We start from the raw sequence: 27,714 nt of genomic DNA, 5'->3' as shown, positions 1-27,714 counted from the left end.
GCCAGGATTTCACCCCATGTATTTACCACTGGTAGAAGCAAGATATTGAACTTGATGGCCTGGATTCAGCAAAACTTCTTATGTGCATAAGTGCTCTGCTGAATAGAGATGGACTTAAGCACTTACTTAAAAGTTAAGCACAGGCTTAGGGGTTGTGCTGAACGGAGGCCTATATTATTCCAATACTTAAGACTGATTCTACCCAAAAGTAGCAATGTAAGGACTTTTCTATAATTAACCAAAAATTGCAATGCATTGATTTAACCCCTTGAAAGCCAAAGCAAAGAGAAAGATGCCATTTGAATGAATTCATTACAATTAAAAAACCCACCAACATCACACACAATCCAATCGCCTGTCCCTAGTCACGTGAAAGCTAGAATAATGCAGAGAGGAATATATTCAAGGGCTTTACTTGGGACGGATTAGTATATGATGACTACTTCCTGTGAACTGACCTGAGATAAAAAGGAACAGTGCACTATGGTGAAACTTAAACAAATGGGTGATTTATCTGCATTATTCTAGCACTCTCTTTATCAAAGTATTGCCATAGTCTTTAGTTTTCATTAGCTAAAACTTGCTGCTGCTGATAAATAAAATGGTGCTGTATGCAGCCCCTGAGCAAATCAAACGGCAGTAACACATGTGATGAAGAAAAAAAGTTTTGCCCTATTGTGCTAACATGCACATTTTTTACAAATAGTTTTAATTCATTGTCTTTGAGATCAGAAGGGACAATTTGTCATCTCGTTTGATCTCCTGCTGAACAAAGGTCTCAGACCTTCACCCACTGATTCTTTTGCTCTTTGATATCTGTGTCCCAGATGTGTTGCAGTTCATTTTTCTGCTTTTCCATCTGTGTTGAACCTCTTTACATCTAAGGTTTTGATGCTGCAACGATCTCCATGCTGAAGTCAATGGGGCTCTGTACAAGCACAGTGGTCTGCCAGTGAGGAACATACTACAGGATCAGGGCCTCAGCATCTTCAGGCTCCCGTTTCATATTCTAGTGGGGTTGCTGAGGTTATCAGAGGAAATATACCCAGACGTGTTCACTGTTTGTTACATTGTCTTCTGATCCCAAGGTATGGCAGATGACATGCAATAGGCCTCAGCCCTGATTCTAGAAGGAAACACAGTTGATATCTCTCACCCTTGTTGAGAAATGTAGCCATTTATTAATTTATTTAATTATTACCCTAGACATGCCAGGCTTTTCAGAAAACATTTTCAATCAGGCCCCTAACAAGTCAATCAGAACTGGGAGTGCTCAACATCTTGGAAAAATTTGGCTACACCAAAATCAGGAAACAACTATTGCCTTCCACCTAGCTCCTGTTCGACCAAGACATTTTCCGACTTAACAGGAATACTTGTGACCAAAGTTCTTGCTCTTGCCACCTATATAGAAAATGGTTTCCTAAAGAATGAAAAGACAGTGGCTGTTTCTCCTGACTTGATGACAGCATATGATATTGTCTGGCACGTTGGCTTGATGGTCAAGATGTCAAAGATGTTACTTTGGTGGATTATTATGGCTACAGAAAAATGGCTTCAAAACACACAGTTCCAAGCACTGCTAGGAAATAAACTGAGCAACTGGAGGATCCAGAAGAACTAGCTCTCTCAGGGATCTGTTTGTGCCCTAACTATTTTCTAACATGTTTTCAAATGATCTGTCTCCAACAATCTCCAGGCCATTCAAGTATGCAAGCAACATCTTCCTAGCCTCAAGAGACAGAGATTTCAAAAAGATTAAGGATAACCTGATCCAAGATATGGCAGCCATCGATGGTGACTGAGAGAAGTGGAGACTTAAGCCCATTACGTCAAAGACAATGTTGTCATGTTTGCACTTCACGAGAACATGACATCTTCTTGAATGGAGAACGACTGGCACATAACCAAAAGCCAGTATATCTAGGAGTCACTTACCTGTAAGGATCATCTCACCAAGATAGCTCAGAAAATTAACTGCAAAAATACAAACGTATTTAAGAGGATGAGCTCAAGTTGGGGAGCTAACGCACAAACACTGCACGGCTTGGCAGTAACTCTCTGCTATTCAGTTGGAGAATACTGTGCTCCTGTGTGATTAAACTCTCCCCAGACAAAGCTAGTTGACGTGCAACTGAATCAAATGAGGAGAATAACAGGGACTATGAGACCAACAAACTCCAAGTGTCTGTGAGTCCTCTCTAATATCCTGCTTTGTAACATCCAGGCATTATATTGCAGTAAAGAACCTGCTTTACAGAATCTGGAAGAATACCACTACTGTCACTTTTAAAGATACATGGGAGGTGCCTCGACAGTGACTCATCAGCAGATGATCAATTTGGACGAGGTTACCAACCAGCTCCACGGTGGACGCTGTCACACCAGTGAGCAAAATGGGAATGAACTACTCCCTCTCTAAGAAATGTTTTACATGTCACTCCGCCTGATGGGAGACTGCCAGGCTTCAGGCTGCCACGCTATATGTGATACAAGCTCAACCATTTCAAATGTGAGGTGATGAGGTGGGCAGCAAATGACCACACCTGGGGACTCACAACAGCCTTGTGTGGCTGCGAGTGGGGGTGGACGCGGCACACCTACTGAACAGCTGATCATCTCATGCTGGTCTCTCAGGAGGATGTTCCAGACTCCGTACTGCTGACCCCAAAGCTACTGAATGGCTAGAACACGTGTGATGTCTACCGAAGACCTTTTGACTTTTTTTTTTACCATACACATTTCTGTTTTTATCTCCCTACTTTCTATTTTGTCATTTGAACCCTCTTCCGCCTTTATGGTCCCACTTCTGCATTCACTAATAACAAAGCAACTGCAGAGACTATTGAAAAGGATTGTGATGGCATCGACATCCAATCCCCTCTGTCACTGAGCCAGAAGTTTCTCCCTTTTCCTGAACTATGTTGTCTTCAATGTAAAAATGGCTGAGCTGACAGATCTAGGGCCCAGAACTGGTCACTGGTAACAATAGGAATCAAACCTGTTCCCCACTACACAAAACCTATGGACACTAATACAAAGAGTGAGTGAGCCCCCAGAGTCATGAGTTGGCTCTATGACCAGAGAAAAAAAACTTTTGTTAACATGTGCACACTTAGCACTGGTTATGAGGTATAAAAAGGCAGTTAACCTGCTGGAGTACTATGGCTTGCAGCCTGAATCCAGCTATGATGGGAAAGGTAAGAGAAACCTGTCTGGACTGGATTGTTCAGTATGTAAGACTGATACCAGGGACCTGATTTTCTCATTTACATCAGAGTTAGGGAATGTCTATACATACAGCGGTGCAGCTGTAACAATATGGCTGCGTCACTGCAGTCTGGTAGAGATGCTGCATGCCAATGGGAGAGCAAACCACCTCCGTGAGCGGCATAAGTTCTCTTGGTAGGAGAGTGCTGTGCAGAGGAACACTTATGTCTTTGTAAGTTATGTCACTCAGGGGGGTGGAATATTCACAGCTGACATGGGCAATAGTGTAGACATAACCTTAGGTCATGTCTATACTTACCGGTAGATTGGCACTGCTGCAATAGATGCAGTGAGTGTTGATTTAGAAGGTTTTTTGAAGACACGCTAAATTGGTGGGAGAGCACTCTCCCATCAATTTGTGTACTCCATTTCCCGGAGAAGCGTAAGGGAAGACACAGCACTGTATAGCCACCGCGGTAAGTGGATCTAACTTCGTCAAATTCAGTTAGGTTATTCACATAACTGAAGTTGCACAACTTAGATGGATTTACTGTGGTACTGTACACCAGCCTTTAGTCTGTTAATGTCAAAGGAGTTACTCCTGATCTATACCAACAGGAGAGGAGAATCAAGAATGCAGACCTAGGGGAATTAGCATCTGTATTAATCCCTGGATATTAAACACTCAGAGCCTGACTATGCTCTCACTTACAGTCATGTAAATGAGGATCAATCGCACTGAAGTCACAGGACTATATCAATTTATCATCACTGTGAGTAAAATGTAAGGCCCAGACATTTCATGCTTAGTGTGCTGATGGAGAGAAATTGGAATGCCAGGACACAATCACACTGTATAGGATATTACTGAAAACTCTGCCCTTTGTTTCTCGCACTAGATCATCCTTTTCGAGGACAGAAACTTCCAGGGCCGCTCTGTTGAGTGCAGCAGCGACCGTCCAGATTTGCAAAGTCAGCTCAGCCGCTGTAACTCTGTCCGTGTGGAAAGTGGCTGCTTCATGCTCTATGAACGTCCCAACTTCCAGGGACAGCAGTTCTTTCTGAAACGGGGGGATTATCCTGACATGCAGTCTGAGAGTTTCAGCACCTCCATTAAGTCCTGCCGGATGATCCCACCTGTGAGTTCCATTTTGCTTTTAAAAAATGGCAGCGTTGCCCAAGCCATCATCATAAGGCACTTGCTTGATCATTTTCAGCCAGGCTATTGAGGACTGAAAATGAGAACTGCTTTTTTCCTTCTAGTGGTCATCCCTCCAGGATGGCTGGGGGACATGGCAGGGATAGGATAGGATACCTTGCACTACTACTGCCTGTTCAAGGCATGCTGCTATTCTGTGGTTAAGCCTATGGACAGTAAACGGCAACATACATTTTCCTCCCATAGTTCAAAATGACAGTAATTTCTAGCAATTTAGAGGTACACTGGGCCCACTCCCCTCACACTGGTGTAAAATAAGGAGCAACTCACTGATGCCCACAGAGTTCCACCAGTGTGAGGGGAGAATTGGGCCCAATATTTTCTGTGACTCTTTAGAACAAAGTCACTTCTCGGTTTCCTTGATTCTGGGCCTGCTGAAGCCTGAGACACTCGGAACCTACCATAGCTATGGAAGCACTTTGCTGCCTAAGGACTGGCCAGAGTTGAACCCATCTATCCTCTTGCACCTGGATGGGCTCCCTCCTTCCCGCCCCAGACATGTTCCCTGCACCAAGGGTGGGAGTCACGGCTGGCGTCGAGCTGATTCTAAAGGGTGGATGCACTGCCTTTGCAGCATTCAAGGATTCTCCTCCTCTGGGGAGCAGAGGCAGCTTTAAGCGTCCTTTGCATCACTGGAGCAGGGCACAGGGCTGACTCAGGACCCAGGACCACAGCAGTCTCATTTTCTGTTTCATTTTCTGTCACAGCACAGGGGCACCTATAGGATAAAGATCTATGAGAAGGAGGATCACAGAGGCAACATGGTAGAGTTAACCGAGGACTCGCCGCAAGTCATGGACCAGCTACGCTCCCCCGAGATGCTCTCTTGTTCTGTGCTGGACGGGCACTGGATCCTTTACGAATTGCCGAATTACAGAGGGCGCCAACACCTGCTGAGGCCAGGGGAGTACAGGAGATGCAGCGAGTGGGGCTCTATGAGTGGCAAAGTCGGCTCTTTGAGACGTGCCACTGATCTTTATTGAATCAAGATGCCTTTTGCCTGGAAGGGTCTCAATGAATAAAATGCTTTAACAACCACTGTGCTCTCAGCGTGCTGTTGTAAGTGTACTAAGGGGAACGTCGAGGCTTGTCCTATGTTCTTGGGCTACGGTATCATCTTCTGATCCAAAAGTTGTCCCTCTTCTTTCCCTGCCCTCCCCCAGCATTGCATAGCTACTTCCAGCACAAAGTGCCCGACGCCAAACACAGGGCTCAGGCCTAGGCAGCAACAGACGGGAGTACGGGGCCACCTCCAGGGCTGTGAAGGCCTCACACCCAGAATGCAGTGCAGGAGTCTGAGCAAGAAACTGAAACATCCAGGACTTGGGCCATAGAGAGGAGGACAGCTGCAGAGCTGTACTTTAGACCATAATCCTCCAGCCCACCCCTGGCCAGAGATTTGGAGAGAGGACTAGAGGGGTCCTGGGCTGATCACCAGCCTTCACTCCCTGGCCAGAGGTCCCTGGGAGCATCACCAGGAAGCAGCAGCCATAGCCCCCTCAGCCACAGAGCTGGGCACCCAGGTGATGGCAGGAATCAGCCACATCCCCGTCTCAGCCAAGGGGTAGCACCAGCCACAGACCTCGTACCAGCCAGGGGCCGAACTTCCAGCCAGAGTTACCTGAGCACCGATCCAGGGCTGAATTAACTAGCCATAGGCACTACAGACCTGGGTTGAGGGCCCCAGCTCCTGGAATTATCTGATTATACTGGCACTTACAGTGTGTAACGAAAGCTGAGGTTTCTGTCCCAGAGGTGTGTAAAGCAAAGCTTGAAAATATGACCCAGGTGAAACCAATTCAGAGACATCTGCAGCCAGCCTGAAACAATAGGTCTGAGAGGATTGAACAGCCCCATGCACTTGTGTGAAAAATCTACACCTCCGAGCGACACAGTTATACCCACCTAATCCCTTGCGCAGACAGCGCTATGTCAGCAGGAGAGCTTCCCCCTTGACAGAGCTACTGCCTCTCGGGAAGGTGGATTAAGTACATTGAGCACTCTCATGTTGGTGTTGGAGTGTCTGTATTACAACACTACAGCAGCACAGCTGAGCTGATGCAGCATTTTTAGTGTAGCCCTGCCTCTAGACAGACTGCCCAAAACCTGTTGGCATTCTGGAAGCCTTCAGCATGGCCTCTGGGGGACAGTGTGACGCCCTGATCCAGCAAAACACTTAAGCTTGTGCTTAACTGAAGCTCCTGAAGAGTCCCATTAACAAAATTACATATGTGCTTAAGTTCTGTGCTGTATTGGAGCTTGTATTGAACAGTCTGTCATGGGGTTCGCTCTGCACTCTGGGTTCTTCTTTGTGGCTACATCTGGGGATCGGCTCTCGCACGGTCTGGCACTGCCTTCCGTCAGTTACCCTTTTTTCTGTCTTGATTGCAGAGAGTGCTCCCTCTTCATGCTTGGCCCTTTGGCTAGGTCACCATATATTTCATATACTCACTTCCAGAGTATCAAAGTCCCTCCAGACCAGCTGTCCAGTTGGTGTCTCCCACAAGCCTTGCCACTTGCCACTGGCTGGTAGGGGAACCCAGGCACACAGAAACTTGGCTTAAGTGTAAAAAGAGCCCCTCTAACACCTATCATCCAATCTTTGAAAAAAATTCATGCCAGCAAATACTTTTTAAAAAGTATTAAGTATACAGATGACAGTAGCCACGATATACACAAACCAAAAAAGGTTAGCAGCAATCAAAGTAAAAAACAAAATGGTCAAACACTTTATAGTACAACTAGATAAGTAAATCAGCTGTGTTTGCAAAATTAGCAGAAGTTATCAGTGTACTGATAAAAAGAATCTCACTCTAAGCTTACCATTGTTCTGGACTTGAATTACGTATTCAGAGGAGCTGTGTTAATGCTGGCATAATGGGCTCAGAACAAATATCAGGTTACCAATAACCAATCAAATTCAGTACTATGTGGCAAATGCTAAATAATCTTGCCAAACAGTTTAACAAAGTGGACATGGTTAAAATTAAGGCATACACACAAAAAGTGTCCCTAATTAACAGAAAACAAACAACCCAGACAGTTATCCTAGCAATCAATAATGCAGCAGACACAGGACCGCCCTGGCCATGGGATACCATTTTGAAAACTATTCCTGCAACAGATTTCACTTGAGGCCAGCAACAATTACAATAAGGCAAAAAGCCTTCAAAAACAGGATGTGAAGTTAGGACCCCTTTGGGAACAAGCCTCCAGCCAAAACATGAATGTAGGTCAAAACTTCGATATAAAGCAAGAACTCCTCTGTGTAAAATCAAAAAATGGTTTAGTATGGGTGGCACAACAAAATATGCAAACAGATCTGCTCTTATGGGTGCATGGGCCCACCCCAAACAGGCAGAGGCCAAAGACAGGTTGGCAAAAATGGAAAAAGGACCTGAAGATGCTTCTTATCTGTGCCAGACACAATCCAGCTTTCAAAGAAGGTAAAAAGCTCTTCTGAGATAGGTCCTTAACACCAAGGGGTAACAAGTATGTGCCGGTTGTTGTCAATGCTTTCTCACACTGGGAGGAGGAAGCCTTACACACTAAATATGTGACTGCCCTAATGACCGGACGTTCCCGTCAAAAAATGGACTCCTGGCAACTCTATTTTTCCCTCAATGAGGCCTGATGGGAAGACCAGTGAGAGTGTGGAAGGATATAATTAACCCAGTTCCAGCCTATCTGGCCATAGAGGCCCTGTCAGAAGCCTGGGTACAGGACTTGCAGATGGAGATTCTGCAGCTACAGAGGAGTGTGGTGGCGAGAAGGACGGCAAAGTATAAAAGACCAATGCATGGTTTGATGCCAAAGGAGACCTGACTGAGCACCAAGTGGGATCTAAAGTCATCATCCAGGATCAGGCTCCCTGCCTGCCTGCCTTTCCCAAAGATAAAGCGATACAGTCTGTGCTTAGAGTTGGCTCCATTGACCCTTCCGTATACTTCTTAGCTCTGGGAGGTATTAGTAAAGCAATACCCCTCACTTAAGAATTTAAAGCAACTAGAAACTGAGAGCCCTACCCCCATCTCCATTCAGTTTACAAGCTTCAGATTTGTTAGATATGTCTCCGGGAGCATAGCAATGGCAGCATTCTCTTTACGCATTGAATATATTTTTTCTTTCAATAGGGTTACTGAAACCCTTTATGTTTCAGGACACACATTTAGTTCTCAGAGCCATCACTGTTAAAATATAAAGTCACTGAGTGAATGAGACACTGAAAATATTCCTGCGCAGTAAACAGCTTTTGAATATCTAAGCAGCGAAAGTTATATAATCCAGGGGTAGAGAGTAGCTTCCCAGTACATATTCTACAGGCATGGGAAGGAAATTCCCAGCATGAAGATAGAAAGAGGGATTAAATAAAGTGAAAAAATAAGTGAAAACAGAAAAAGATTGTGGTGAGAGAAATATACATTAGTACCATACAATGACCACATGTGGGGATTCAGAACAGGCCTGTGTGGCTGCAGGTGCAGATGGACACTGCACACCTACTGCTCATCTCATGCTGGTCTCTGAGGAGGCCATTCCAGACTCCTGCTGAACCCCAAAATACTGAATAGGTAAAACACGCATGACGTCTACCAAAGCCCTTTTGACGTACACATTTCTGTTTTTATCTCCCTACTTTCTATTTTGTTGTTTGAACCCTCTTCTGTCTTTATTGTCCCACTTATGCATTCACTAGTAAAAATGCAACTGCAGAGACTCTATAGAAAAGGATTGTGATGGCATCGACATCCAGTCCCCTCTGTCACTCGGCCAGAAGTTTCTCTCTTTTCCTGACCTATGTTGTCTTCAATGTAAAAATGGCTGTGCTGACAGATCTAGGGCCCAGAACTGGTCACCGGTAACAATAGGAATAAAACCTGTTCCCCACTACACAAAAACTATGGACACTAGTACAAAGAGTGAATGAGACCCCAGCGTCACGAGCTGGCTCTATGAACAGAGAAAATACTTTTGTTAACGTGTGCACACTTAGCACTGGTTGTGATGTATAAAAAGGCAGTTGCCCAGCTGAAGTACTATGGCTTCCAGTCTGAATCCAGCTACGATGGGAAAGGTAAGAGAAACCTGTCTCGACTGGATTGTTTGGTATGTCAGTCTGAAGCCAGGGATCTGATTCTCCTCTCATTTACATCAGAGTTAGTCTCTTAATGTCAAAGGAGTTACTCCTGGCCTATAGCAGTAGGAGAAGAGAACAAGAATGCAGAGCGAGGGGACCTACTGCCTCTATTAGTCGCTGTATATTATTCTTAGAGAGTCTAATTCTGCTTTCACTTACACTTGTGTAAATGAGGATCAATTCCACTGAAGTTAAAGGAGTATATCAATTTATCATCACTGTGAGTAAAATGCAAGGCCCAGACACTTCAGGCTTAGTGTGCTGGATGGAGAGAAATTGGAATGCCAGGACGCTGTCACACTGTATAGGATGTTATTGAAAACTCTGCCATTTCTTTCTGGCACTAGATCATCCTTTTCGAGGACAGAAACTTCCAGGGCCGCTCCGTTGAGTGCAGCAGTGACCGTTCAGATTTGCAAAGTCAGCTCAGCCGCTGTAACTCCGTCCGCGTGGAAAGTGGCTGCTTCATGCTCTATGAACGTCCCAGCTTCCAGGGACAGCAGTTCTTTCTGAAACGGGGAGATTATCCTGACATGCAGTCTGAGGGTTTCAGCACCTCCATTAAGTCCTGCCGGATGATCCCACCTGTGAGTTCCATTTTGCTTTTTAAAAAACGGCAATGTTGTCCAAGCCACCATCATAAGGCACTTGCTTGATCGTTTTCAGCCGAGCTACCAAGGACTGTAAACGAGAACTGCTTTCTTCCTCCTAGTGGTCATCCCTCCAGGCTGGGGGACATGGCAGGGAGAGGACAGGAAACCTTCCACTACTACTGCCTGTTCAGGGTGTGGGTATAGCTGTCCTTAGGTTAAGAATATAGACAGTGACCGACAACATACTTTGAGTTATGATGGGAAAATTTTTCCATAACTTCTGGGGATTTGGAGATACACTGGGCCCACTCCCCACAAACTGCTGTAAAATAAGGAACAACTCATTGAAGCCCACAGAGTTCCACCAGTGTGAGGGGAGATTTTGGCCCAATATTTTCTGTGACTCTTTAGAACAAAGTGACTTTTCTGTTTCCTTGATTCTGGGGCTGCTGAAGCTTGAAACGCCCTCCAGCAGAACTTAGTGTAGCCTATGGCAACAGTTCTCAAGTAGGGGTCCGAGGCCCCCTGGGGGCCCACAAGCAACTTTCAGGGAGCCCTCCAAGCAGGGTGGGTATTAGATTCACTGGGGCCCAGGGCAGAAAGCCAAAGCCCCACCATCCGTGCCTGAAACTGAAGCCAGAGCAGCTGAGCTTCGCAGGGCCCAGAGATAATTTCCCTGCTTGCTACCCTCTAATGCCAGCCCTGGCTTTTATATGCAGAAAAACAGTTGTTCTGGCACAGGGGGCCATGGAGTTTTTACAGCATGTTAGGGGGGGTCTCTCATGGGGCAGGTGTGCCCCATCCCTTCTTGGGATAGGGTGAGGGTAATTATGGCCCCGCAGCTGAATCTATACAATCACCGCTTGTCTTGGGATAGCTTGGCCTACGTATAAATGTCAGTGTGGCTGCCCTCTCTCAGGGCTCTGTGTCCTTGTGGCCCAAGTCAGCACGGCTGCCCTGTTCAGTAGGGCTCTTTGGCCTGGTGGACGCTCAGGAAAGTGGGCCGCCACCAGGGGAGTGGTGACCGGGTAGGGGGACCTGTGCCCTCCCTTCTCCAACAGGTCCCAGCTCAGGGCCTTAACAGTGGCAGGAATGCTGACCACTGAGTCAGTGGGGAATCCATCCAAAACACACAGACACCACTTGGTACAATGCCTTGTCCCCGTGAGCTACTTCCTAGCCTGTCCCTGGTGTAGTAGTCCTGGAATCTCCGATGTCCATAAGCTCCTCAGCCTGTGCAGCCCTCTGCAGCTCCGTTGCTCCTTGGGTGTCTGCAGGAGCTTGGGTGTTCTCTTGGGTCTTGGCATCTCTGGTTTCCGCCTTCTAGGGCCTCAGCACCTTCCTCCTCAACAGTCAACACCATATGAGCTGGGCTGGGCTGCTCCCTTTTATACCTGGTTTCCAGATGGAGCATGCCCAGCAGGGCCGAGGCTGAGTGACCTCCTCTGCCCAAGGAGTAGAGTTAACCCTTGCAGTACCAGCATGGGGTAAGCACGCCCTGTCACAGGGTCTCAGAAAGAAAAAGATTGAGAACCCCAGGCCTATGGGAGCACTGTGCTGGCTGAGGACTGGCCAGCATTGTACACTGCAGCCCTGTCCCCTTGTGCCTGGTTGGGCTCCCTCCTCCCCACCCCACACATGCTCCCTGCACCAAGGGTGGGAGTCACGGCTGGCGTAGATCTGAGTCAAAAGGGTGGATGTCCTGCCTTTACAGCATTCAAGGATTCTCCTCCTCTGGGGAGCAGAGGCAGCTTTAAGCATCCTTTGCATCACTGGAGCAGGGCACAGGGCTGACTCAGGACCCAGGACCACAACAGCCTCATTTTCTGTCTCATTTTCTGTCACAGCACAGGGGCACCTATAGAATAAAGATCTATGAGAAGGAGGATCACAGAGGCAACATGGCAGAGTTAACCGAGGACTCGCCGCAAGTCATGGACCAGCTACGCTCCCCTGAGATGCTCTCTTGTTCTGTGCTGGACGGGCACTGGATCCTTTACGAATTGCCGAATTACAGAGGCCGCCAATACCTGCTGAGGCCAGGGGAGTACAGGAGATTCAGCGAGTGGGGCTCTATGAGTGGCAAAGTCGGCTCTTTGAGACGTGCCACTGATCTTTACTGAATCAAGATGCCTTTTTCCTGGAAGGGTCTCAATGAATAAAATGCTTTAACAACCACTGTGCTCTCAGCATGCTGTTGTAAGTGTATTAAGGGGAACTTCGAGGCTTGTCCTATGTTCTTGGGCTACGGTATCATCTTCTGATCCAAAAGTTGTCCCTCTTCTTTCCCTGCCCTCCCCCAGCATTGCATAGCTACTTCCAGCACAAAGTGCCCAACGCCAAACATGGGGCTCAAGCCTAGGCAGCGACACACTAGGCAGCGACAGACGGGAGTACGGGGGCACCTCCAGGGTTGTGCAGGCCTCACCCAGAATACAGTGCAGGAGTCTGAGCAAGAAACTGAAACATCCAGGACTCGGCCCATAGAGAGGACGACAGCTGCAGAGCTGTGCTTTAGATCATAATCCTCCAGCCCACCCCTGGCCAGAGATTTGGAGCGAGGACTAGAGGGGTCCTGGGCTGAGCGCCAGCCTTAACTCCCTGGCCAGAGGTCCCTGGGAGCCTCACCAGAGCCCCTTCATCCACCAGGCACGGAGCAGGCAGAGCTGGGCACCCAGGTGATGGCAGGAATCAGCCACATCCCACTCCCAACCGAGAGGCAGCGCCAGTCACAGCACTTCCCCCAGCCAGGGGCCGAACCTTGGGGCCAGAGTTACCTGAGCACCGATGCAGGGCAGGGCAGGGCAGGACTAACTAGCCATAGGCACTACAGACCTGGGTTGAGGGCCCCAGCTCCTGGAATTATCTGATTATACTGGCACTTACAGTGTGTAACGAAAGCTGAGGTTTCTGTCCCAGGGGTGTGTAAAGCAAAGCTTGAAAATATGACCCAGGTGAAACCAATTCAGAGACGTCTGCAGCCAGCCTGAAACAATAGCTCTGAGAGGACTGAACAGCCCCATGGACCTCAGTGTGGGGTTAACTGCAGGAGCCACCAAGACCAGCCCAGCAGAGGACTGTGGAAGGCAGGAAGAGAAGAATGCTGCTGGCCCAGTCCACCCATCCAAGCAGATACACCCAGGCTCAAGGGTGAGGCCTGGAAGCTACCCTACTCCTATCCCTTCATCTCAGGGTGGGAGGGACTAAGGACCCCTGTTCTCCCTGCAGGTGGAGAGCCCTTGCTTCTTGGGGAGGGCAGAGGCCCATGCTTTTGGTGGGGACTCATACAGAGCATTCGCCAGGGTAATGGAGGGGGAGCCATGCAGCGCTCCCCAGCCATACCAGCAGGAGGTGTACTTTGAATCTGAAAAGACTGTTGCTTACAGTAAGATGAGTCCTGATCCCTGACTCTCTGCATGGACAGTGGCGCGAGTTCAGAGTTTTAGAAAGACTGTAATCTAGTCTATAAAACTACAAGGTTATCTGTATGTACAGCTATCGGTGTATTAGAGACAAGATTAAATACAGAAAACAAGAGCAAAGGCAACAAGACATTCAGTTTTAGCCTGACCCCTCACGCTACAGTACGGTCCTTTCATGGGGACTCCATGGGTCAGGCCAAGTTGAGTTTTGCACTTAGATCAACAATTCAAGCTTTTTTCTGTGCCAGAAGCCTAGCAATGTAACAAGATGCTTGTAATAAGAGCTACGCAGTATCATCACCAATAGCCTGTTTCCAGTACATTGTACAGTCATATGGTTGACTAAGGACTGGTCTACATGACAGACTTACATCAGTATAACTACATCATTCAGGGGTGTGAAAAATCCTCACCTCTGAGCGACACAGTTATACCCACCTAACCCCTCGTGCAGACCGCACTATGTCAGCGGGAGAGCTTCCCCCATTGACATAGCTACTGCCTCTCAGGGAGGTGGATTAACGACACCGACTTTCCTGTTGGTGTTGGAATTCCTGCATTACAACACTACAGCGGCACAGCTGAGCTGATGCAGCATTTTTTGTCTAGACCGGCCCTATTTCAATAGAAATCTCTAGACAGACTGCCCAAAACGTGTTGGCATTCTGGAAGCGATTGGCATGGCCTCTGGGGACAGCGCGAGGCCCTGGTCCAGCAAAACACTTAAGCGTGTGCTTAATTGAAGCTCATGAATAGTCCCACTGACAAAGTTACATATGTGCTTAAGTGCTGTGCTATATTGGAGCTTGTGTTAAACAGCCTGTCGTGGGGTTCACTCAGCGCTGGGGGTACCTCTTTGTGGCTACATCTGGGGAGCAGCTCTCTCCCGGTCTGGCAACCCCTTCCGTCAGTTACTCACACTGCGACTCTTCTTTCTGTCTTTTTGACTCAGGGTGCTCCCTCTTCCTGCTTGGCCCTTTGGCTAGGTCACCATACAGTCCCCACTTCCATGGTATCAAAGTCTCTCCAAACCAGCTGTCCAGCTGGTGTCTCCCACAATCCTGTGCCACTTGCCACTGGCTGGTAGGGAAACCCAGGCACACAGAAATGCTGCCTAAATGTAAAAAGAGCCCCTCTAGCACATGGCATACAATCTTTAAAAAAATGCATGCCAGCAAAATTTTTAAAAAAGTATTAGATATACAGGTGACAGCAGCCACATATACACAAACCAAAAAAGGTTAGCAGCAATCAGATTAAAAAGCAAAATGGTCAAACACTTTACAGTAAAACTAAAAAAGTAAGTAAGTAAGAAAAGTAAGTCAGCTGTGTATGCAAAATTAGGAGAAGTTATCAGCGTACTGGAAAAAAAATAGCACTCTAAGCTTACCATTGTTTTGGACTTGAATTATGTATTCAGAGGAACTGTGTTAATACTGGAATAATGGGCTCAGAACAAATATCGGGTTACCAGTAACGGGGAAATCAAATTCAGTACTATGTGACAGTTGACCTAGCAGTCAATAATGCAGCAGACAAAGGACCGCTCTGGCCATGGGATACCATTTTGAAAACTGTCCCTGTAATAGATTTCACTTGAGGCCATCAACAAATCGAAATTAAGAAAAAAGTGGAGAGGCTACAAAGAATTCAAAAACAGGATGTGAAGTTAGGATCCCTTTGGGAACAAGCCTTCAGCCAAAACACGAATGAAGGTCAAAATTTAGTAATAAAGCAAGAACTCCTCTGTGTAAAATCAAAAAATGATTTAGTATGGGTGGGATCATAAAATCAAAAAAAAAAAGATCTGCTCTTATGGGTGCATGGGCCCATCCCAAACAGGCAGAGGCCAAAGACAGGTTGGCAACAATGGAAAAGGGACCTGAAGATGCTTCTTATCTGTGCCAGACACAATCCAGCTCTCAAAGAAAGTAAAAAAGCTGACATAGGTCCCAGAGGTTCATGGAAAGGAGATCAAATCAACTGTACTGGGGAGCTGCCCTTATCACCAAGGGGAAACAAGTATGTGCTAGTTGTTGTCAATGCTTTCTCACATTGGGAGGTGGTGGACTTCCACACTAAATTTGTGACTGCCCTAATGAGAGCGAAACAATTGGTGGGCAATGTGTTCTGCAGAGCGGGGAGGGGCCTAAGGCTATTGACTCGGACAATGATTTGTGGGGTCAGTTATCAAAGAAGTGTGTACCCAGCTGGATGTAGAGCAAAAGGTTCCCTTTCCCTGTCAGTCAGCCAGCAGCAGGACAGGTTGAATGAATGAATAAGACAATCAAAAAGAAAAGAAGAAAAGAGGTGCTGCAACAGGCAGCAATGAGCTGTAGCCCATGAAAGCTTGTGCTCAAATAAATTGGTTAGTCTCTGAGGTGCCACACATCCTCCTCGAGCTTTTTACTGGTATTAATGCGTTTCAGAGATAGGGATGCAAATCCACAGCCTTTTCCCCCAATGTGGCCTGATGGAAAGACCAGTGAGAGTGTGGAAGGATATAATTAACCCCGTTCAGTCTATCTGGCTAGAGAAGCCCCGTCAGAAGTCTGGGTACAGGACTTGCAGATGCAGATTCTGCAGCTACAGAGGAGTGTGGTGAAGAGAGAGGACAGGAAAGTGTAAAACACCAAAGCATGGTCTGATGCCAAAGGAGACCTGACTGAGCACCAAGTAGGATCTAAAGTCATCATCAAGGATCCGGCTCCCTGCAAGCCTTTCCCAAAGGCAAAGTGGTCTGGTCCATGCTTAGGGTTGGCTCCACTTAACCCTTCCATATAACCTCATAGTCCTGGGAGGTATTACTAAAGCAATACCTCTCACTTTAGAATTTAAAGCAACTAGAAACAGAGAGCCCTACCCCATCTCAGTTTACAAACTTCAAGTTTGTCAGATGTGTCTCCAGGAGCATAGCAATGGCAGCATTCTCTTTACGCATTGAATATATTTTTTCTTTCAATAGGGTTACTGAAACCCTTTATATTTCAGGACATACATTTAGTTCTCAGAGCCATCCTTGTTAAAATATAAAGCCACTTAGTGAATGAATGAGACATTGAAAATTTTCCTGCGCAGTAAACAGCTTTTGAATATCTACGCAGCCAAAGTTATATAATCTGGGGGTAGAGAGTAGCTTCCTGGTACATATTCTACAGGCATGGGAAGGAAATTCCCAGCATGGAGGCAGAAAGAGGAATTAAATAAAGTGAAAGAAAAAGATAGTGGAGAGAGAAATATATGTTAGTACCATACCATCAAAAAGAAATATTTTTATCAAGTGTGTAGTTTTGGATTGTTTTTTAACCAGAGAGGGCAGGCAAAACTTGGAGATCCTCACAGCCCCTGGGGTTCTGAACATTACAATTATAGTAGTCATCTATTTCCAACCAATAGAACCCACATATACTTTAGTCCATCAGGGAGCACCAACTAATAAAGCAATGATGCTAGATCGATTTTACATTGATGCTCCTTCTACATGATTTAAGGCAATAGGAAGTAAATTGTTAATAATTTTATAACCCTTCAGCCCCAATGAGAGAGAAAAAAAGAGAAAAAAAACTAACATATCAATATCAGCTAGCACCCAACTTGTTTACAGCAACCATATCTGATTTCAGAGAGCAATAGATAAATTCCATACACTCTGATCATTCCATAAACGTCTTGTCTTGCAAAGGGGAGTCTGCAGAATTTGGAGGTATTTTTCTTCCTCCTAAGGGGAAATGAATGATACTATCCCCATTCTTAATATAGAGCTTAGCCAGGTATTTAATAAACTTCCTAGCCAATTGTTTCACTTAGTAAAAAGTTGCCCTCAATCCAACTACATCACGGCATAATCTTGAGAGAGCAGTATTTTAATTACTGGCTCTTCCCATAACCACTCCATGTCTCTCTCTGGATTTCTGCAGTATTAGCTTCTTAGTGGTAAACTTCAGGAGCTTTACAATCAAATGCTCTAAGCCGACTTCCAAGAGCTGGCTGGGGGGCAAGGGTCCGGTATGCCCATTCTATATCAAAATAAAAAGCTATTGGAAAATCCTACAATTTAGCGATCTACAGACAAATTCAGAAGGTTTGCCTTTCTCTATTCCCTCAGAGACACCCACAGTCCTCATGTTACGTGGTCTAGAGTGGCTTTCTAGACCAATTAGTTTTGTCTTGATATCATTACAGCTCTTGATAACCTGTTATTTGTTCTCTTTAAAATCATCTTTCACTTCAGAAAGTCTGTTCTGCTTCACCAGTCTGTCTGGCTAGAGCTTGCAGCGCACTCAGTCTCGGTCATGGTGCTCTGTCGGATGGAAACTGTAGATTTAATTTCAGCAGTGTGAGTGCCAACCTTTGTTGTTACAGCTATCAGCCCTATCCCATGAGGCTCAGGTACCATTTGTTTGGATAAGTGGGGAGGCAGCTCTCCCCTGTTTTTTCCATACTTTTAGATTTGGAGAAGCAGCAGCAGAGCTTGAGGGCATCTTGGACACCTCGATCACAGTGCCCTGTGATGTTCAGGGCTGCACTTTTTGACTGAAAAGCAGCATATGCTGCCATCTGGCACACTGCCTTGTTGGTCAAGACATTACCTTGATGGGTTGTTATGGCTATAGAAATGATGCTCTGAAACAGACAATTCCAAACCATGTTAGGAAATAAACTGAATGCTTAGGGGATCCAGAAGAACAGGATCCCTCAGAGATCTGTCCTTGCCCCTACTTATATCCAATATGTTTTCAAACGATCTGTCTCCAACTACCTCAAGGCCACTCAAGTGTGCAGATGACATCTGTCTAATGTCAAGAGAAAAACTTCAAAAAGACTGGGGACAACTTGAACCAAGATACGGCAGACAACCCTTAGGACTGGAAGAAGTGAAGACTTAATCTCAGTATGTCAAAGACAGTGTTGTCATGGTTTCATCTCACTCAAGCTAATGCTTCACAAGAACTCAACCTGTTCTTGAATGGAGAATGACTGGCTCATGACGCAAAAAAAAAAAAGCCAGCATATCTAGGAGTCACTCTAGCTTGCATGCTTACCCATAACACCCAAACCACCAAGAGAGCACAGAAAATTAACAGCAGAAATGGCCTCTTAAAGAAGTTTGCAGGCTCAAGTTGAGGAGCTAATGTGCAAGCACTTGACAGTTCAGCAGTAACTTTCTGCTACTCACTTGGGCAACACTGTGCTCCTGTGTGGTTAAACTCTTACCACACCATGCTAGTTGATGTGCTGTTGAATCAAATGATGAGAATAACAGGGACTACAGGACGAACAAACACTGATTGGCTACCAGTCTTTTCTAATATCCTTCCTTCTAACATCAGGCATAATATTGCAGCGAAGAACCTCCTTGACACAATCCAGGAGATAATCACCAGGCCACTTTTCAAAGATACAGTGCCTCGCCACTGACTCATCATCAGAACGCCAATCTGCACTATGTTACTCAACTGCTCCACGGTGGACGCTGTGACACTGTGGTGAGCAGAATGGGAACGAGCTGCTCCCTGTCTACGAAATTTCTCTCTCATCACTCATCCTGATGGAAGACCTCCTGCCTTCAGGCTGCCACATTATCTGTGGTACAAGCTCAACCATTTCAGATGTGGGGAAGAGAGGTGTGTGGATACTGACCACACCTGGGGATCCAGAACAGCCCCGTGTGGCTGCGGGTGGGGATGGACGCTGCGCACCTACTGCTCACCTCATGCTGGTCTCTCAGGAGGCCATTCCAGACTCCGTACTGCTGACCCCAAAGCTACTGAATGGCTAAAACACGCGAGATGTCTACCTAAGCCCTTTTGACATTCTTTTGATGTACACATTTCTGTTTTTATCTCCCTACTTTCTATATTGTCATTTGAACCATCTTCTGTCTTTACTGTACCACTTCTGCATCCACTAATAACAATGCAACTGCAGAGTCTCTAAAGAAAAGGATTGTACATTCCATCACATCCAGTCCCCTCTGTCACTTGGCCAGAAGTTTCTCCCTTTTCCTGAACTATGTTGTCTTCAGTGTATAAATGGCTGAGCTGACAGATCCAGGGCCCAGAACTGCTCACTGGTAACAATAGGAATCAAACCTGTTCCCCACTACACAAAAACTATGGACACCAGTACAAAGAATGAATGAGACCCCATAGTCATGAGTTGGCTCTATGAGCAGAGAAAAGACTTTTGTTAACGTGTGCACACTTAGCATTGGTTGTGAGGTATAAAAAGGCAGTTGCCCGGCTGGAGTACTATGGCTTGCAGCCTGAATCCAACTACGATGGAAAAGGTAAGAGAAACCTGTCTGGACTGGATTGTTTGGTATGTCTGTCTGAAGCCAGGGACCTGATTCTCCTCTCATTTACAACAGAGTTAGCCAGGGACCTGATTCCCCTCTCATTTACATCAGAGTTAGTCTCCTGATGTCAAAGGAGTTACTTCTGGCCTATCCCAGTAGGAGAGGAGAATCAAAAATGCAGAGTGAGGGAACCTACTGCCTCTAATAGTCCCTGTATATTAAACTCTCAGAGCCCAATTCTGCTTTCACTTACACTTGTAAGTAAAACGTAAGGCCCAGACATTTCATGCTTACTGTGCTGGACAGAGAGAAATTGGAATGCCAGCACGCAGTCACACTGTATAGGATGTTACTGAAAACTGTGCCATTTGTTTCTTGCACTAGATCATTCTTTTCGAGGACAGAAACTTCCAGGGCCCCTCCGTTGAGTGCAGCAGCGACCGTCTGGATTTGCAAAGTCAGCTCAGCCGCTGTAACTCTGTCCGCGTGGAAAGTGGCTGCTTCATGCTCTATGAACGTCCCAACTTCCAGGGACAGCAGTTCTTTCTGAAACGGGGAGATTATCCTGACATGCAGTCTGAGGGTTTCAGCACCTCCATTAAGTCCTGCCGGATGATCCCAACTGTGAGTTCCATTTTGCCTCTTTTTTTTTTTCTTCCAAAAACGGTAACATTGCCCAAACCACCGTCATAAGGTTCTTATTTGATCATTTTCAGCCGAGCTACTGGGGACTGAAAATGAGAACAGCTTTCTTCCTCCTAGTGGTCATCCATCCAGGATGGCTAGGGGAACATTCAAGGGATAGGACAGGAAAGCTTCCACTGCTACTACCTTTTCAGGGCCTGGATGCAGCTCTCATTTGGTTAAGTCTATGGACAGTAAATGACAACATACTTTGAGTTAAGAAGGGAAAAGTTTTCCATAACTTCTGGGCATTTGGAGATACACTGGGCCCACTGCCCTCACACTGCTGTAAAATAAGGAATAATCAGTGATGCCCACAGAGTTACACCAGTGTGAGGGGAGAATTGGGCTCCAATATTTTCTGTGACTCTTTAGAACAAAGTCACTTCTCAGTTTCCTTGATTCTGGGGCTGCTGAAGCCTGAAACAGCCCCCAGCAGAACTTGGCGTAGCCCAGGAGACCACTGTGCTCACTGAGGATTGGCCAGCATTGTACACTCAGCCCCGCCCTCTCTTGCACTTTGATGGGCTCCCTCCTCCCGACCCCAGACAAGCTCCCTGCACCAAGGGTGGGAGTCACGGCTGGTGTAGGTCTGAGTCAAATAGGTGGATGCCCTGCCTTTACAGCATTAAAGGATTCCCCTCCTCTGGGGACCAGAGGCAGTTTTAAGTGCCCTTTGCATCACTGGAGCAGGGCACAGGGCTGACTCAGGGCCCAGAATCACAGGCAGCCAGCCTGGTGCAGTCACTGTATTACCCTGTTTCGTTTTCTGTCACAGCACAGGGGCACCTATAGGATAAAGATCTATGAGAAGGAGGATCACAGAGGCAAGATGGTAGAGTTAACCGAGGACACTCCGCAAGTCATGGACCAGCTACGTGCCCACGAGATGCTCTCTTGTTCTGTGCTGGACGGACACTGGATCCTTTACGAATTGCCGAATTACAGAGGCCGCCAATACCTGCTGAGGCCAGGGCAGTACAGGAGATTCAGTGAGTGGGGCTCTATGAGTGGCAAAGTCGGCTCTTTGAGACGTGCCACTGATCTTTACTGAATCAAGATGCCTTTTGCCTGGAAGGGTCTCAATGAATAAAATGCTTTAACAGCCATTGTGCTCTCAGCGTGCTGTTGTAAGTGTACTAAGGGGAACGTCGAGGTTTGTCCTGTGTTCTTGGGCTACGGTTTCATCTTCTGAACCAAACGTTGTCCCTCATCTTTCCCTGCCCTCCCCCAGCATAGCATAGCTACTTCTAGCACAAAGTCAGTCAGCTCAGTATGGAAAATTAACAGAAGTTATCAGTGTGCTGATTAAAGAAAAAAAACTCACTCTAAGCTGATTTTTGTTCTGGACTTCAATTAATGCTAGCCTAGTGGGCCCTGAACAAATACCAGGCTACCAATAAAAGATAAATCAAACTCAGACCCATGTGGCAAATGCTAAATGCCAAACAGTTTAACAAAGTGGACAGAGCCTTAGACTTTAAGGTTAGAAGGAACCATCATGATCATCTAGTCTGATCTCCTGCACATTGCAGGCCACAGAACCTCACCCACCCACTCCTGTACTAGACACACAACCTGTGGCTGAGTTACTGAAGTCCCAAAATCATGATTTAAAGACTTCACGTTACAAAGAATCCACCTTTTAAACTAGTTTAAACTTGTAAGTGACCCGTGCCCCATGCCGCAGAGGAAGGCAAAGAACCCCAGAGTCTCTGCCAATCTGACCCAGGAGAAAATTCCTTCCCGACCCCAAATAGGGAAAGAATTCTATGTAGTAACTCAGAGCCATCTCCATAAAGTGTCTCATCACTGGCCATTGGAGATATCTGCTGCCAGTAGCTGCACATTAGCTACATGCCATTGTGTAGGCAGTCTCATCATACCATCCCCTCCAAAAACTTATCAAGCTCAGTCTTGAAGCCAGTTAGTTTTTTTTCCCTCCCACTACTCCCCTTGGAAGTCTGTTCCAAAACTTCAGCTCCTCTGATGGTTAGAAACCTTCATCTAATTTCAAATTTAACCTTTTTAATGGCTAATCTATATCTATTTGTTCTTGTGTCAACATTGGCATTTAATTAAAAAAACTCCTCTCCCTCCCTGGTATTCATTCCTCTGATGTATGTGTGAAGAGAAATCATAGCTCCCCCAGCCTTCATTTGGTTACACTGAGTCTCCCCTCAGAGGGTAGGTTTTCCATTCCTCAGATCATCCTAGTAGCCCTTCTCTGCACCTGCTCTGGTTTGAATTCATCTTTCTTAAATGTGAGAGACCAGAACTGAACAAAGTATTCAGGATGAGGTCTCACTAGTCCCTTGTATAATGATACGAGCACTTCCCTATCTCTACTGGAAATACCTGGCCTGATGCATCCTACGACTGCATTGGCCTTTCTCACGGCCGCATCACACTGGCAGCTCATAGTCATCCTGTGTTCAACTAATGCACCCAGGTCTTTCTCCTCCTCTGTCACTTCCAACTCAAAAGTCCCAAGCTTATAGCAAAATTTCTTGTTAGTCCTTAAGTGCATGTCCTTGCACTTTGCACTATTAAATTTCGTCCCTTTTCTAGTACTCCAGTTTTCATGGTCATGTATGATATTCCAGCCCTCCTCCGTATTAGCAATGTCTCCCAATTTTGTGTCATCCACAGATTTCATTAGCACATTCCCACTTTTTGTACCAAGGTCAGTAATAAAAATGTTAAATAAGATTGGTCCCAAGACCGATCCCTGAAGAACTCCAGTAGTAACCTCATCCAGGCTGACAGTTCAACTTTCAGTATGTCCCATTGTAGTCTCTCCTTTAACCAGTTCCTTATCCATCTTTCAATTCTCATATTAATCCCCATCTTTCTCCAATTTAACTAATAATTTCCTATGTGGAACTGTATCAAATGCCTTACTGAAATCCAGGTAAATTAGAGCAGATAGATAAGATCTACTGAATTTCCTTTGTCTAAAAAAGTCAGTTATCTTCTCAAAGAAGGAAATCAGGTTGGTCTGGCATGATCTATCTTTTGTAAAACCATGTTGTATTTTCCCCCTGTGACATTCCCCTGGTATTATCTGGACCAGTGATCTGCTAGGTCACTCCAATCCTCGACTCTGGGAGCCAGCCCTACCCTGCTCCGCTGTGAGAACCCCCACTCCCGGGCTGTTCACGCACAGCCTCTAGCATGTAAGTTGCTCCCAGCTACATGAGTGAGCACATTTGGCCAGCCGCTGCTTGGATTGTTTAACTGAATGACACTAGCCAATATCTCTGGTCCCAGACACAATTCTAGAAACCTCCGTTTTGCAGTGTCCAGTTATGCCCGCTGGACGCTGCAAGCTTGTATGAGTTCATCAATTTAATAAAGAAATTGATATGTACCAGGTTTGTTATTCCAAGGGGAGTCTCTGACATGCTTCAAACCAAATGCACTGCTTCAGGTAGAACAAAAACAAATTTATTAATTACACAGGATAGATTTTAAGAGATTAAAGTCAGATCTGGTCAAATGAAATAAAAGCAAAACGCATTCTAAGCTGATCTTAACACTTTTGGTGCCCATACAAACTTAGATGCTTCTCACCACAGAGTGGCTGGTTGCCCTTCAGCCAGGCTCTCCCCTTTGATCAGTGCTTCAGTTGCTCGGTGGTGGTGTCTGCTGGTGGAGGTAGGAGAGAGAGAGCATGGCAAATGTCTCTCCCTTTTATCCTGTTCTTTCTTCCCTCTTGGCTTTGCCTCCCGCCCTTCAGAGTCAGGTGAGCATTACCTCATCATAGTTCCAAACTGACCAAAGGAAGGAGGGTGACTCACTTGAGAGTCCAACAAATCCTTTGTTGCTGCCTAGGCCAGTGTCCTTTGTTCATAGAATCATAGAATATCAGGGACCTCAGAAAGTCATCTAGTCCAACCCGCTGCTCAAAGCAGGACCAATCCCCAATTTTTGCCCCAGATCCCTAAATGGCCCCCTCAAGGATTGACCTTACAACCCTGGGTTTAGCAGGCCAATGCTCAAACCACTGAGCTATCCCTCCCCCTGCGAGGCTGGGCTAGGTTTGTCCCATACATGCCCTGATGAGGTGTTAACTACCCCTTTGCCCCTTTGCTCCTGGGGAGTTTTGCCTGGGCTCCTTTTAAGCCATGAGGACACATTTTCAGCCTCATAACTACATACATGAATTTACAATCTATAACATTACTATAACAACAATGCTCAGTGCATCATGAGCCTTCCAAAGACACCCACATGACAAACTTTGCATTGGATACCACACAATCATATTATAAGGATGAATATGGGGTGTATGGTGTTCCCCCGAGGTACAGAGTGTTCCTTCCCTGCCCCCCGCCCCATTACCTCTATGTCCCTAACTACTTTTTCTTTCAAAATTTGTTCCAAGACCTTATAAACAATTAAGATCAAACTAATAGGCCTGAAGTTTCCTGGATCACTTCTCTCCCCCAGCTCCTCCCCGACACACACACACACACACTTCTTAAAAATAGGAACTATATTAGTAATTCTCCAGTCATAGAGTACAACCCCTGAACCTAAAGATTCATTAAAAATCTTAGCTATTGCGTTTGAAATTTCATGTACCAGTTCCTTTAATATTCTTGGATGGGGATTATCCGGGCCCCCCAGTTTAGTCCCATTAAGCTGTTTGAGTCTGAATTCTACCTCGGATATGGTAATTTCTACTTCCATATCTTCGTTCCCAATAGGCACCCTCCAACTACCCCTAAGCTCCTCATTAGCCTTATTAAACATTGAGGCAAAGTATTTCTTTAGGTGTTGGGCCATGCCTAGATTATCTTTAATCTCCACCCCATCCTCAGTGTTTAGCAGTCCCACTTCTTCTTTCCTTGTTTTTTTTTTTAATATGGTTATAGAACCTTTAACTGTTGTTTTTAATTTTCTTTGCGACGTCCAACTCTGCTTGGCTTTTGGCAGGTCCCACTTTATCCCTATACTTTCTGATCTCCAAAAAATAGCTTTTCTTGCTGATCCATCCCATCTTCCATTCCTTGTAGGATTTCTGCTCTCTCTTAATCACCTATTTGAGATGCTTGCTCATCCAGCTTGGTCTTCTACCTTTCCTACAATTTTTCCCCCTTGCTTGCTGCACCCAGGAGCCACTATTATAAAAGAAATGTTACTCCACAATATCTGGAAAATTATATCTGTAGCTAGACTAATATTTTATATTTTAATTTCCCACATGTGCCACTCTGCACCTCCCCGAGGCTTGTGGTTTGGTGGGCAACATTGACCCCTGCCATCCAAAACTACAATGATGTTCAAAGTGGGGGGTATGGTCCTCTGGCTCCACCACTTCTGGCACCATTGACGGGATGTGCCTTGCCACTGATGCATCAGCAGAACACCAATCTGGACTATGCTACCGACCAGCTCCATGGTGGATGCTGTCACACTGTAGCGAGCAGAATGGGAACGAGCTGCTCCCTCTCTAAGGCATTGTTCACACTATACAGTTTTGTCGGAAATCTCTGTTGTTTTGCCGAAACAATAAAACCACGTGGACAACAGACATGGAGCTTTTTACAGCAAAGTTAAAGCGACAAAGTGTCAGTGTAGACGCTGCTGTTCATTATGTTGCCATAACTGGCCTCCCCCAGTATCCCACAATGCCCACCGTGACCACTCTGCTCACTGTTTTGAACTCGGCTGCCCTGCAGGCATGTGCAAGCTTTGACATTCCTCAGTGTGGAGAGCTCAAAGAGCTGCTGAGGATGCTGCTCCTGGCAGCTGAAGAGGCTGTGGGAGAACTCGGAGGGAATCACAGAACCATTAATGTGGAATTGGCAGGCAGACAGAGCAAGCTGCTTCTACGGGGGAGGGAGGGGACGAAGATTGCTGTGCAGATCCAGAGGCTGATGTGGAGGGGGAGGGATGTCCCTCACCCACAGGATTGGTTGCTCAGGCTGCTGTCTGAACTTAGAGAGACAGCATGCCAACACACTCTCCCCAAACACACAAACAATCACTCACACACTTCCCCAATACACACTCTGTTTCTCTCTCTCTCTCACACTCACACACACACACACACTCCCTGTCACACACTGTTCCCCTACTAACCCACATACACTTCAGCTGAAAAACGTCTGGCAATCTAGTAGGCTGCCCATGGAGTGATGGGATTGATAAACCTGTATCATGTGACACTGTATCTACGCCATGAGGCATTGTAAACCCTTCCCAAAACTTTACGGTCAGTTGCACAGTGGGATAGATACCCACAGTGCACTGCTCTGTATTGGTGAAAGAGCTGCTACTGTGGATGGGCTCTGCTGACACAAGGATCATAATGAGGACATGCAACAGTGGTTTCATGAAAGCCCTTTAATTAAATGGCCTAACTTTTGTCGACAAAACTCTGTAGTGTAGACAAGGCTCGAGAAACTCCTTCTCCCCATTCAGCCTGATGGAAGACTGCCTGGCCTTGGGCTCCCACACTATGTATGGTAGAAACAACCATTTGAGGTGGGGGGTGAAGACGTGTGCTGGAAATGACCACACCTGGGGACTCAGAACAGCCCTGTGAGGCTGCGGGTAGACGTGGACACGGCACACCTACTGAACAGCTGATCATCTCGTGCTGGTCTCTCAGGAGGACGTTCCAAACTCCATACTGCTGACCGCAAAGCTATTGAATGGCTAAAACACGTGTGATGTCTACCTAAGACCTTTTGACATTATTTTTGATGTACACATTTCTGTTTTTATCTCCCTACTTTCTATTTTGTTGTTTGAACCCTCTTCCATCTTTATTGTACCACTTCTGCATTCATTAACAACAATGCAACTGCAGAGACTCTATAGAAAAGGATTGTGATGGCATCAACATCCAGTCCCCTCTGTCACTCCGCCAGAAGTTTCTCCCTTTTCCTGAACTATGTTGTCTTCAATGTAAAAATGGCTGAGCTGACAGATCCAGGGCCCGGAACTGGTCACCGGTAACAATAGGAATCAAACCTGTTCACTGCTACACAAAAATTATGGACACTAGTACAAAGAGTGAATGAGCCCCCAGAGTCATGAGTTGGCTCTATGAACAGAGAAAAGACTTTTGTTAACTTGTGCACACTTAGCACTGGTTGTGAGGTATAAAAAGGCAGTTGCCTGGCTAGAGTACT

The 27,714-nt window shown here is 46.1% G+C and overlaps 2 protein-coding genes and 1 pseudogene across 2 annotated transcripts; all 3 read left to right on the top strand.

Annotated features, from left to right (window-relative positions):
* Nucleotides 1-3,191: 3,191 nt before the first annotated feature.
* On the top strand, nucleotides 3,192-5,412 carry LOC144272005 (gamma-crystallin B-like). Its single transcript, XM_077829741.1, has 3 exons — nucleotides 3,192-3,200; nucleotides 4,110-4,349; nucleotides 5,137-5,412. Exons 1-3 carry the CDS (start codon nucleotides 3,192-3,194, stop codon nucleotides 5,410-5,412), a joined length of 525 nt encoding a protein of 174 aa, XP_077685867.1.
* A 4,082-nt stretch (nucleotides 5,413-9,494) lies between these two features.
* LOC144272006 (gamma-crystallin B-like) lies at nucleotides 9,495-12,282 on the top strand. The gene is made up of 3 exons (XM_077829742.1): nucleotides 9,495-9,503; nucleotides 9,914-10,153; nucleotides 12,007-12,282. The coding sequence occupies exons 1-3, from the start codon at nucleotides 9,495-9,497 to the stop codon at nucleotides 12,280-12,282; spliced, it is 525 nt and encodes a 174-aa protein (XP_077685868.1).
* Nucleotides 12,283-19,861: 7,579 nt separating this feature from the next.
* On the top strand, nucleotides 19,862-21,617 carry LOC144271862 (gamma-crystallin C-like; annotated as a pseudogene).
* Nucleotides 21,618-27,714: the final 6,097 nt, after the last annotated feature.

Source organism: Eretmochelys imbricata, chromosome 11 (genome assembly GCF_965152235.1).
Source record: "Eretmochelys imbricata isolate rEreImb1 chromosome 11, rEreImb1.hap1, whole genome shotgun sequence".
In the NCBI taxonomy this organism is placed as follows: Eukaryota; Metazoa; Chordata; order Testudines; family Cheloniidae; genus Eretmochelys; species Eretmochelys imbricata.
This window is presented reverse-complemented; position numbering and strand designations above follow the sequence as displayed.